Genomic DNA, 12,363 nt, shown 5'->3' on the forward strand with positions numbered 1-12,363 from the left:
AGGGTATGGTGCTTGCTGGCTCGCCTTTCCCCTCCTTCACTTTTCCCCATTTCCAAATTAGAGATTGGAATAAGAGGAGCTCTTGGGGGAGGCGGGGGTGTGATTTTTTTGTTGTTGTTGTTTTAATGTAGCTGTTACCTTGCCCCTTCTCCTGTCTGCAGCCTCAGCGGAGGGTGACCGCAGCTGTGACACCGGCTGCAGGAGGAGAACGAGCCGCCCGGGGCCGGGTTCCGGCTGTGGGACGAGACAGTGGCGGCGGGGCCGCCGCTCCCCGGGCCTGCCGGGCTTCTGGGGCTGATGGAGCTCTCGGGCGCCGCTCACGCTCGCCCACCCTGCGCGGCGCCAGTGGTTCTGGGCTCCGGGAGCGGCGGGGGATCGGCCCCGGCCGGGCGGGCGGCGCTTTCTGCCCGTCGGTGCGTTGCTGAAGGGAGGGGGCCGGGGCTTTCCCGCCGGTGTCAGCGCGGGGCGGGGAGCGGGCGGCGGCTGGGCCCCGGGGCCGCGCAGCGCTGGTGCGAGCCGCCCGCCGCCAAGCCCCGTGGGCCGGGCCGGGCCGCTGCTCCGCTGCGGGCAGGCGGCGGGGCGCCCCCGGTGGCGCGGGGCACGCGTGGCGGGCCGGCCCCGCCGGGAAGGGGCATGTCCCGCTGACGTGCGGGCCGGGGATTGGCAGCGGCCCGGCCTATATAGGTGCTGGGGCGGGCGCCGCGCCGCTCTCCCAGGAGCGCTCCGGTTCTCCAGCAGAGCGGGCGAGCGGGCACCGGCCGGAGTGAGTCACGGGAGGGGGGGCGGCCCCTCCGCCGCGGCGCCGACGTGGAGGCTGGCGGGGGGTGGGGGGGAGGGCGGCCCGTCGCGGCGCGGCCTCGCTTCCTCCCTCTGGGCGCCGACGTGTTGGCGCCACCGGGAAACTCCGGGCCAACTTCCCGCCGGCCGGCCGGGCAAAGTCCGTCGGGAGCCGCTCAGGGCAGCCGGCGGCGCGGCCTCGGCCGGTACCGGCAACAGCTGTCGGGCAGCGCTTGCTTGCGGCGCCGTCCCGTAGCCGCGCTGCTGGGCCCTGCGCCTGCGTGGGGAGGGGGCGGCCCGGCCCGGGACGCGGCGTGGCTCTCTCGCCGGGCGGAGAGGGCTAGCGGCGCGGGGCAGGGCGGCCCGGCCGCTCGGAGGGTTTGCGCCCGACACGAGCCAAAACGGCCGGCGCGGGCGTTTGTCCGGCACCCGATCATCCCTCGCAGCGCCGCAGGCGGGGCAGCCTTCCCCCGGGTGGCGGCGGCCGGGCGGCCCGCTCCCGTCGTGGCTAGAGGGGGCTAGCGCCTCGGCCCTGCTCCCTGGGCCCCCGGGAACGTGCTTACGCGGACGCGGAGGTGGGGGGACCCAGGCCGTGCCTGCCCAGCCCTGCGCCCGCCTCGCTGCCGGCGCAGAGCCGTGCTCGGGGGCTGTCACCTGGACCCCCGCGGGAGCATCTTCCCTCCGCTTAGCCTGATGCGGCCCCCCCGGCCTGCACCCCGGAGGGCCGCGCCGGGCCAGGGCTGCCACTGCCCCGCGGCTGCCGCCGGCCCCGGTGCCACCCGGGGGATGCGTCGGTGTGCGCCCCCTCCCCCCCGCCCCGGCTCGGCCCGCGCGGGGGGCGCGGGTGACAGCGGGGCCCGGCCGAGCTCTTTAAGGGCGCCGCCCCGCCCCGCCGCGCCGCCCCGCCCCCGGTGCCGGCAAGTGCTGAGGTGGCGCTGGCGGCGCCGCCCGGCCTGGCCTGGCCTGGCCTGGGCCGTGGAGGCCGGTGCTCCCTCGCCCCGCCCCGCCTCGCCTCGGCCTGGCGTCCTGGGCCAGGCCCTAGCGGGCCGCGGGCGCTGCCGCACGCCGGAGGCGCTCCCCGAGGCTGCTGCCCCTGGAGTGCGCGGCCCCCCTGCCCCGGGCCCGGTGGGAGGTAGCGGCAGAGCTCGGCACAGCCCGGGAGCTGGCGGGCCGTGGCGGTAGTGGACGAGTAAACGCAGGGCTCGGCCCGGTGTGCGTCTGGCTGCGTGCGGGGCACCGGCCGCTTCGGGAGCCGGTGCGGAGGGGCGGGCTCGGCCCTGCCCCGTTGCCGCCTGCGCCACCCCGGCCACGGGGCCCGGGCCCTCGGGCTCCGGGAGAGCCCAGTCTTCAGAAAGCAAGTTGGCCCCTGGCCTGCCAAGGGGTCGCCTACACTGCACAAGGGCCTGGCGGCAGAAGGCGGCTGCCACAGCCAGCCCAGCCCTGCTGCTGCCTGCCATCCTAGCTGCGTCTGGCTGCAGCTGACTCGATTAGAAAAATGCTAATATTTTTATTATATATAGTTTAGATAACACACAACTGACGTTTCTGTCCACAAGTACTGATTGTGTTGGCAATGTAACTCATGGCTCTGCTTTAGTTTCTCTTTGTACAAATATTTCCCGGGTGGTTAGGTCTGGCCCTTGCTGGAGGTTATTTTTAGGATGATTTCGTTCTCTTTAAGCGCGCCCCAGACTTCTGAAACTTCTTGTGGCACACAAAACCAGCACTATATACGGTGTATAAACTAGGCAGTTTAAAACCTGTTGACCCAGTCAGCCACACGCTGGCATGACGTAGCTGTAACCTTAGTTTCAAAACCTAAAGTGGGAAGTTGGGGATGTGTAGGCTCCATATGTGATGCCTGGGCTGCTGGTTTTGATGTTACATTTGAAATGCCGTTCCGATGGCCACCTCCGATTTTGGCCAGAGATGAATTCCTGAGGCCTACAATAAATATACCAGATGTTTGAGGTTACTGGAGATGAAGAGCATTTGTTCTTAGCTTGCTGTATGGGTGATGAAGCAGAAATTCATTTGCTGCCCTTAGATTTCTCTTTGAATGTCTAGCTGTTCTCCGAGGTGGAGGCTACAGGGAAGAAAGATCTCTGCAGCAGGTGTGAACACAGTGAAACCAGCAGCTGTGCCTTGAGGTTGTGGCACTCTGGCAGGAGCTATATTGGGTGTCACTTGCTGACTTGTCATCCTTACCCTCCTCCTCTAAGGAGCAGAGCACATGCAAGATGAGCCAGGTGGTGCTTTCCTGAGAAATGAGAGTTATGAGCACATCCATGCATGCTGTTAGCAAGGCTTTAGCCAGACTTCATCAGCTGCTTGCAATGTCTAGGATGCTTCTTGCTCCTGCCCTCGTTCCTGTCTGCAGCTTGCAGTGGGGTGGTGGCACCTCAGTAGTGACCCAGTGGGCTGGAGGAGCCAAGACTGAGTCTGCAGGCCTTGCTGGAATACCCTGGGGCAGGTGCGTTACTGTGCTTTCCTTGGTTCTGCGTTGCACCTTGGGGTAACCACCACTAGTGAGGAGAACTCGGGTACTTCTCTGAGATCAGATTCTGAGCCACCCTTTGCTATATACCAGCAAACGTCTTGCAGAGCCTCTTGACGCTGCAGCAGCTGTGCTTCAAACAGCATGGTGGGCTGGCTGGCTGGCCTGGTAGCTGCTACCTCATTGTGGCAGATCATTACAGGATTAATTGCAGCATTAGCTCTGTTGCTTCGATAGCGCAGGTGGTGTTACCTTGTGCCTGATAAGAGACATGTTGAAGTAGGGGAAAATACTTCACCCTTCACTGAGGTGGAGATCAGGCCTGTGTGGCCCTGTTGCATTACTGCTGTCCTTGTTCTTCCCTCCATTCCTTCTGCTGCTGTCACCTTCCTGTACTGTGTCACAATGTAAGCGTGATGTAGGACACCGCATCAATGATGCTGTGGTTTTGGGAGCCTTTTCTGGTGCACTTGGAGGTCAGAAATGGCAACTGTCAGTTTACTGAAAAGTGTCAGAGTTTGCTGTTCAGAAGAAGGTCTGAGCAGCACTTGCAGGGTTTGTGCGGGAGAGGGCTGCTGGTGACATGAGCTGTCAGAAGCACTGACTGGATTTTAGAAGAGTGCGAGACCTGCCAGAGCATGTGTAACTGCTGGGGGGGACTCCAGGTGTGGGGAAGTGTTGTACATCTGGAAGAGTGTATACTGTACCAGCTTTTACACTTTTAGTTATATTCCTAAGTACTTTTTCAGTAGATCTGCAAATCCGGATACAGGAGATTTAAAGCTCCCACCAACAGCGATGTTTTTTCCCTGGTTCCGTCTTGTTGTATGCATTTAAAATTGCCCATGTAAACCACCATGGGCTTTGTTCTTCTGACTTGCAGACTTAGGTCTGGAGACAGTTCAGTGTCTGGTGCATGATCTTACTACAATAAAAAATGAAGAGGTGGACTGACCAGCAGCTGTGTGTGGATAGCCCTAGTGTTTGCCTTAGTTTGTGAGGATGTCTGTGTTGATTCACCCAAGCTCCACTAAACTACATTCCTAACTTCTGACTGATGGCAGTGTTGCTGGCAGGTTTTCAGGTTGTTAGTCTCCTCTGACTAGATGTTGATGCTCTTGCTTGCAACCCTGAAATTTCATGTCTGTCTTGCACATCTGTTATTAATTGACTGTATTTTTGCCTGATACTGGATGGCTGCTCTTGTCGCTGGTGTGATGAAAGAGTAGCTACTCCAGGTTTCCTGCTGGTGAGGTTGAAATAGATAGGGGTGGTGTTGCCTGTAGCTCTAGTAAAACATGACAGGTAAAGTGTGGTGAGATATGACTCAGTGTGAGAATGTTTTGGATAGGGTGCAAGTTGGAAACACAGTATAGGTGGTACTCTTTTGAAAGGTACAGTAAGAGGGGTGTCATGTTTTCCTGTTGTCTTGGAGCAGTCACTTTTTTTTTTTCTTTCCTATAAAGCAAAAGCTGGCAGGCTGACAAACGGGCAGCTTACAGGACGGACTCTCTGGCTACTGACCATTTAGCTGGTAAGTTCTTATTTTGGGAGAGTCAAAGATCTTGCTGTTGCTGAGCTTGCTTGTCACAGGGGCTTTCTGAGTGTATCCCTAAGTCAGTGGGAGTTCAGGCACCTAAATAAGTTTTTCAGGAAGAGGCAGCATCCTGGGCCCTTTTTTGTTTTCTCTCCAGGGTTACACAATGGTCTTGCACTGACTGCGTGTACCTTCGGATACTCGTCTTAAAATTGCACACCATTAATAATTGATAGATTAATTAGAGTATGCTTTAACAGCTTCTGGTGTCCCCCTTTCCAACAGCCACCTTAGACTGCACATCCTCTGCCTTCTTAATGAGGAGCTTTGGTTTTGATGCCCACTGTGCTATGAGGAAAAATCCCCCTGAGTTTCTGTCTGGTTCAGCAAGAGAACAGGGCACTGTAGGTGCTTTTCAAGAGGCCAACTGGAAAAGTGCTCAGTAAACACATAATTTGTCTTCCTGGAGTGACTTGTGTGCATCTTGAGTGGTGCTGGTAATAGTGTTGCCTCCTCTGTCTCTTCCAGTGGCATACCCGGATTGTGTGTGGGTGGGAAGTCGACGATGAGCTCCGTGGCAGTTTTGACCCAGGAGAGCTTTGCCGAACACCGCAGTGGCCTGACTCAGCAGCAGGTGAAAGGTGAGGAGACACAGTTGGGTTCCTGTGATGCGCAGGCAAGGTTCCTTGCTGTTAGCTAAGCTCGCTCCATGCCTCCGGCTCCCCCTAAGTGTCCAGGCATGGCGTTCACCATTCCTAGACTGGTGGCCTGCCAGACACTGGCTTTCCACCAACAGGAGCACATCAGTGGTGCTGCACAGTGCAGGGCCAGGCGGAGGCAAGCGTCAGATCTTCACAGAGCTCTGGCTAGCGATGCTGTCAGCCATGGGGCAGGGCATGTGCAAGCATGGGTCATTGGGCCGCAAGAGAGCCTCATGGGATCAGTGTGCTGGATTGTCACTTCCTCCTTTGCTCAGCCAGGTGCTGGGGAAAGTCAGTATAACTGTATTAACTGACTCACTGATGGGTTTCGGCACCCATTCTCCAGCTGCGAGCTGGCCCGCTTGGCACAGCCCAGTGCACAGCTGAGTCGAACATAAGGTACAGGCTTTCCCTGGACTCTGCCCCAACTAGAGTGCTTCTGCTTCTCTCTGCCTTCTTCCTGGGCATATGTCTGTCTTGTCCCCTTCTGACCTACAGCCTTGCTCTGTTCCTTTTGATTTCTTTCTGCTCGGCCTGTTCTCCCCTGATTAAGCTCCTCTCAACAAAGCTGGCGATAATGTGCTGTGTTTGCTGCCACCATTCACTTGCACGTTTGCTTCCTGCATCCACAGTGCCAGCTCAGACAAGGCTGGTTGTTCATGGCACCTACTGCAATCTGTGCTGTGCTGGGGTCAGTTGTGCTCCAGACTTGGCTGCTCCACAAGCATAACTGTAATAGGATTAATAGTAGTGGACAAGTCATTTGTTGTCCTTTGTTAATGATGCCTAAATAGAGTTGCACTGCCTACAAATAGGGGCATTTCTGTGGGGAGAGCATCTCAATTGCCTTGTTTGCTTCACCCCAGTAACAGCTTTAAACTCTGAAGAAGAGAATGATCCTCCAACCTACAAGGAAGCCTTCCCTCCGCTCCCTGAAAAAGCCCCATGTTTGGAAGCTGCCCAGGAACCTGCTGGGCCCTGGAGCAAAATCCGACCAATAAAGGCTTCTGTCATCACTCAGGTTGGTGGAAGTGGGTGTCTTATATCCCTCCTTTTCATCCCTCCCCAAAGTAGGTAAAGTGAAGCTTTCCCTGGAGTATGAAATCCCTTAGCGTGTCAGATTAACTGCGTCTTTGCTGTACTTTGCCCTGGGGCACAAGGAAGACTGCAGCTGAATGCTAGGACTGCTCTGCAGGGGAGGGATGTGTTGAAAAACTGTCCAGAAAAAGCTCTGCATCCCTGTTGCACAGATAGCTGGAACAGGCCTGAAGGGAGGACTGCAAAATGCAAGGAGTGAGTGCTAATCCCTTAGAGTATTCCCCCGCCCCCCCACCCCAGCACGTTCTTTAGGAAGGCACTCAGTTTGGGACAGACTACCTGCTGCAGTGCCCTCGTACTTTCCTTAGTTGCAGCTGGTGCCTCCACTGGAAAGGCTGATGGGTCACATGAATCTGGGAACTTAGTACGCCAGTGAAGTCCTCCTGTATGGCAATAAGAGAGGGAGGCACTGACAATCAAAAGCACACTGACACCTTGCTGTGCCCTGCTTTTGTCTGTCCCGTGGCTGAGCAGGTGTTCCATGTGCCGCTGGAGGAGAGGAAGTACAAGGACATGAATCAGTTTGGAGAAGGCGAGCAGGCCAAGATCTGCCTTGACATCATGCAGAAGACAGGAGCTCACCTGGAGCTGTCTCTCGCGAAGGACCAGGGCCTTTCGATCATGGTCTCTGGCAAGCTGGAAGCAGTCATGAAGGCTCGGAAGGAGATTGTCGCTCGACTGCAGACTCAGGTGAGGGCATCTAACTGTTTCTGCCTTCATCTTTGCTCTTCTCCAAGACTCGCAAATGCTTTGAGACCCTTGGGCATGTGTGCTTGTAAGCCAAAGAGGTACGTTATTACATGACTAACTCAGCTTTGCCATATATTTTCAAAGCACACAATTGGCAATTTGGAATGGAAATGAGGCTTAAAATAGGGTTCCAAGGTAATTACAGGCCGTGGTGTTGCATGAAGCGTGGAGTCTGCAATCTCTGGAACACTTGAATTGCAAACAGTGGCTTTGTACTGAGGTGCTGGTGCTGGAGGGGGTGCAGGAGCCTCACACACAAAGCTAGTAGTGTGTGAGAACGGGACTGTGCTTTTCCTGAAGTCCTTCAGAGGAGAATGTGGAAGGCTGGGAGAAAGAAAAGTAGAGAAAAGGAAGTCCTGCCAAAAGCCAAAAGCTTTGGGTCAGGGTTCTGCATTGTGTAACTCAAGCCACACTGGTAAGGAGCCACAAACCTGTTGTTTAAGTTGCTTCAGTCCTCTAGGTTTTGATCTCTTACCTTAAGATTCTTGAGCTCATAATCAGGGTGGTAGCTCTTGTTAGGATGTATCGCAGCCAGGTGTTACAGTGTGTTTTAAAGTATAATGTCAAAGGTAGTTAATGCGATGTTAATACCATGTCTGCTTAGTGCTGTTCAGCCCCTGTGTCATACCCTGCCAGAGGAAAGAGAAAGGAACAAAACTACATAATGTGCATCTGAAAAAACAGTTCAGGTCGTACCACCACAGATCCATGAGCCACTGTTCTCAAATATACCTCCTACTGCCCTGGCCCCAGGTCTGGAAGGTGTGTCTGTATTCCAGCTTCTCTGAGGCTTGGCTGGCTCCAGTACAGGTACACAGAGCTGAAAAGTCACACCACGTGATCTTTTATTTTTTCTATTATAGCTTAATTTGTAATTGCCTGATTGCTATTAGTAGTTACATAATCACAGGAATCAAGAGCACGATAGCAGTCGTCAGCTACCAGACCTGTAAAAACTCAGTGAGAAGGGAAGAAGTCAGGAACCCCTTTTATAGACCAGCCCTTTAATAGTAGATTGAGAGAAGCTCTTGGGACCCCTTTTCCATGTGGGGCCTTCTAGAAGCAGTCCCAGGAGCAGCATGTGCTACACTGAAGACACCTTACCACTAAGTAGCGGTAAGCATCTTCTAGCTGCCTGCCTCCTGGAGTAGGTTTCTGGTGTTGAATTTCTGTTTCCTAGGAGTCATACTGCATGTCTTGTTCTCTGTAGCCTTGGCAGCAGATGTCAGAGTTCAGATAAACTCCACCTGTGAGCTGTCATCTCAGTTGCTGTCTGGTGTACTGATGCAGTGTCTTACACTGGAGGAGAGGCACCTCCTCATCTGTATCTAAAGGCCTTTGCTAATTCAGAGTGCTACTCCTGCGCAAATAGAAGGGTTTTGAGGGAAAGGTGGGGTTTATACCCCTGGTATATAGGCACTGTAGATCAACTGGTACAGTGTCAGCCCTCAAAAATGTGCTGGGAAGGCGTTGTGTTTGCTCCTCAGTAGTACCACTGAGCAGCATCTAACTTGCTTTCCCTGGCTCTGTTCCTGTGGATCTGCCAGTGCAGGCAAGGCTTTTCACAGATGCTTCGTTCTCGTGTTGCAGGCTTCAGCGACAGTTGCCATCCCCAAGGAGCACCACCGTTTTGTCATTGGAAAGAATGGTGAGAAGCTGCAGGACCTGGAGCTCAAAACTGCAACTAAAATCCAGATCCCCCGCCCAGATGACCCCAGCAACCAGATCAAGATCACCGGCACTAAAGAAGGGATTGAGAAGGCCCGGCACGAGATCCTGCTTATCTCCGCTGAGCAGGTACCTCAGAACAGTGATCTCTCTCATGGCATTAGCTGGTCAGCTATTTTGCTTCCCCATGGTATAGTCGAAGTTTGTAGCCACCATGGCTACAGTCAGTGGCTAATGTTAGTCTGAATGGAGACTTATACTGTGCCACTGGCTGTATGAGCACCACTGCCAGGTCCTGCAACTTCTTGTGCTGCGTTTTGTCCATCTCTGAAGTCAAAACAAGCATTTGATAGTTGAAGTGAAGCGTCTTAGGTGCCAGCTGAGATAAGGCAGGAAATCACAGGGGTGAATATCGTAAATAAGGAGCAGCAGCAGCAACCGTATTTGTAGACTGAAAGAGGTGGAGATCTACAAGCCCACAAACTGAGAAGGTTGCTTGGGCCAGAGTGTCAGGCAGGACAGCCCTGGGAACTTAGCTGTGCCTGGCAGAGACTGTAATATAGAGGGCAGTTCCCACCAAGGTCTGTTGTGGGCTCTTCCAGGATAAGCGTGCTGTGGAGCGGCTGGACGTGGAGAAAGTGTACCACCCTTTCATTGCTGGCCCTTACAACAAGCTGGTGAGTGAGCTCATGCAGGACACAGGGACGCGCATCAACATTCCTCCACCCAGCGTCAACAAGACAGAGATAGTCTTCACAGGAGAAAAGGAGCAGCTAGCCCAGGCTGTGGCTCGAGTTAAGAAGATCTATGAAGAGAAGGTACGGATGGTCCATAAAGCTTCCCACCTTCCCCTGGCACCTGCTCCTAGGCACTCTTCCCTTCTTGTTCTACTTTTGTGCATCCCTCTGTTGCATCTGGCTCAGCAGCCCTTGCAGTACATGACCCTGAATCTTACCATTTCCTCACTCAGCAGAGTGGGAGCTGGGGTAATACTATCAGGGAGGTGACAGATTTCTCGCTTTTCTGTATCGTGGGAGTTAGCAGGCCACCAAGAGCTCCCCTGGCTCTTGCTCACACCGGTGCTACTAAGGAAGGATAGAAGTGTGACATCTACAGTGGTGGCCAGCTGACAGTATCAAAGTTGCTACATAAGTAGAAGTTGCTGAAGAGTGAATGTCACTCCAGTTTATTTCCCACAGCCAATGTTGCTGTGAATATCCTTGTTGTGGGTTGTTGGGCTGTTTTTCCTTGTGGAAAATATATTTCCTTTCCTGTTTTTCCCTATAGAAAAAGAAGACTACTACCATTGCAGTGGAGGTGAAGAAGTCCCAGCACAAGTATGTCATCGGCCCCAAGGGGAATTCCCTGCAGGAGATCTTGGAGAAGACTGGAGTCTCTGTCGAGATCCCACCCACTGACAGTAGCTCGGAGACGGTGATACTGCGAGGCGAGCCTGAAAAACTTGGGCAAGCATTGACTGAAGTCTATGCAAAGGTACTGACAAAATGGGCTAGGCCTTCTTTGAAGGTCCCATGAAGATACATTTGTGAGCACTGACAGGTGTAGTGGGGGTGGACTCTCTTGGGCCGTTAGAGGTGCAGTTTAGAAGTCAATACCGGAGGTGCAGCATGGGAATTGGAACGGAATTGTTGTGAAGGCCTCTTCCAGTTTGTCCATCAAACAGCTGCTCTGTTTTTCTGTCTCTCAGGCCAACAGTTTTACCGTCTCCTCGGTCTCTGCCCCCTCTTGGCTTCATCGTTTCATTATTGGAAAGAAAGGACAGAACCTGGCCAAAATAACTCAGCAGATGCCAAAGGTATGGATGAGCTGGTTAGCTTAGCACCTCCAGTGTAGAAAATGGTTTAGTCCAGATCACTCGTCACGGAAGAGAGATATATTCTAGCGTGGGTAAAACCAGGGGCAAATGACACAGGTCTTCGCTATTAAAAGGAAACCTCTTCTTTACTGCTGCAAACACTGCTCATCCTATGTTATTGTCATGGTTGAGCCCTTCCAAGGAAGCTTTATGTGGTGCTGTTTTGAGAACTGATGTAGTAGGATACCTGGAAATGCTGGCTGCAACAAGGCTTCTCCCTGGTGAGTTAGATGGTATCTAGATAAAGGCTAGATGAGTAACTTCTCCAAAGCCCTTGCAGACTCCGGGACAGCACCAGAGCCTTGGGCTCTAGGCACTGCCATATGGCCAAAATTGTTAAGTTACTGACTTCTAAAATTGCGGGAATTTTGTTTGTACTTTTTGGGAAGGAGCGCGTCTCTTAGTGGCAGGGATCGATGGCGTAGGCCTGACCGACAGCATTGGCCTGGCTTGGATCTTGGAAAATTCTTAAGAGATTCATTGTCTTTCATCTCAAGGTTCACATTGAATTCACTGAAGGAGAGGATAAAATCACTTTGGAAGGACCTACAGAGGATGTGAATGTGGCTCAGGAACAGATTGAAGTCATGGTCAAGGATCTGGTGAGTTGGTATTACTAGTTCCAGTAAGAAACTGGGGGAAGAAGGGGCAACAGAGCAGAGATGATGAGGTGTTTATCACATCCATATGATGTCTTGACATGCTTAATAGAACTTGCAGAAGACAAATTGTGTGGCAGGTGGATGACACCTCTTGGTTATGAAACTCATCCATAGCATTCTTAAAAAATGAGCAGCTGGTCTTAAATTTTTTGATACAGAGAAGGAAGGATTCTCCTTGTTATAGCTGGAGAGGCATATAAATCAGTCTTTTAAATGTTTCATGAGCATAATGCTCTCTTCTCAAACCAGAGGAATGCTTGTGCTCTGCTTAATAGCAGGAGAAGTGCTTGTAGCTGACTGCTGGTGAGTCATACTGGCAGTAGGCAGTTACTTAGGGCACGAGACAGAAGCTGTGGCCTACCCTACCTGGCCCTATACAATTCTTTTTAGATCAACCGGATGGATTACGCAGAAATCAACGTTGACCACAAATTCCACCGACACCTCATTGGCAAGAATGGAGCTAACAGTAAGTGGAGTGCCTTTCTAGTCCTTCCCATGCTCAGACTCTCCATGTTTAGTAGATCGTATCGGGGGCTCTGTAGCTCACCCAGTGTGCTGTCTCCATCACATTTCCTCTGCTTTTCTGGAGTGGTGGTGGTACAAGGAGATAAACGGGCAGTGAGGCCTTGCGATGGCTTTAATGTGTGAAAGTATCTTGGGAGCTTGAACAGTAGCGGAATTACTTTGACGTGTCCTGGAGGAAATGTTTTGAATTTTTTTTTTTATTATAATTATTTTGAAGTTGCTCTGTGTGGATTACATTTTAGCAGCCAGTTGTGGGTGGTGGAAATCTG

The 12,363-nt window shown here is 53.4% G+C and overlaps 1 protein-coding gene across 4 annotated transcripts in view; it reads left to right on the forward strand.

Moving 5' to 3' along the window:
• HDLBP (high density lipoprotein binding protein) overlaps positions 1 to 12,363 on the forward strand; it is a 40,260-nt gene that overhangs the window by 14,211 nt on the left and 13,686 nt on the right. For 2 of the 4 annotated variants that reach the window (XM_080409664.1, XM_080409667.1), the window contains exons 1-11: positions 605 to 763; positions 4,741 to 4,808; positions 5,340 to 5,452; positions 6,379 to 6,533; positions 7,085 to 7,300; positions 8,951 to 9,157; positions 9,631 to 9,846; positions 10,316 to 10,522; positions 10,737 to 10,844; positions 11,402 to 11,506; positions 11,957 to 12,035. In XM_080409664.1, coding sequence (XP_080265790.1) covers positions 5,377 to 5,452; positions 6,379 to 6,533; positions 7,085 to 7,300; positions 8,951 to 9,157; positions 9,631 to 9,846; positions 10,316 to 10,522; positions 10,737 to 10,844; positions 11,402 to 11,506; positions 11,957 to 12,035 — 1,369 coding nt within the window. In that variant the 5' untranslated portion in view covers positions 605 to 763; positions 4,741 to 4,808; positions 5,340 to 5,376. Of the gene's footprint in view, positions 1 to 604; positions 764 to 4,740; positions 4,809 to 5,339; positions 5,453 to 6,378; positions 6,534 to 7,084; positions 7,301 to 8,950; positions 9,158 to 9,630; positions 9,847 to 10,315; positions 10,523 to 10,736; positions 10,845 to 11,401; positions 11,507 to 11,956; positions 12,036 to 12,363 lie in introns of those variants that run through there. The other 2 variants (XM_080409666.1, XM_080409665.1) reach the window with 1 other exon arrangement.

This window comes from Falco punctatus, assembly GCF_963210335.1.
Source record: "Falco punctatus genome assembly, chromosome: 13".
NCBI lineage: Eukaryota > Metazoa > Chordata > Aves > Falconiformes > Falconidae > Falco > Falco punctatus.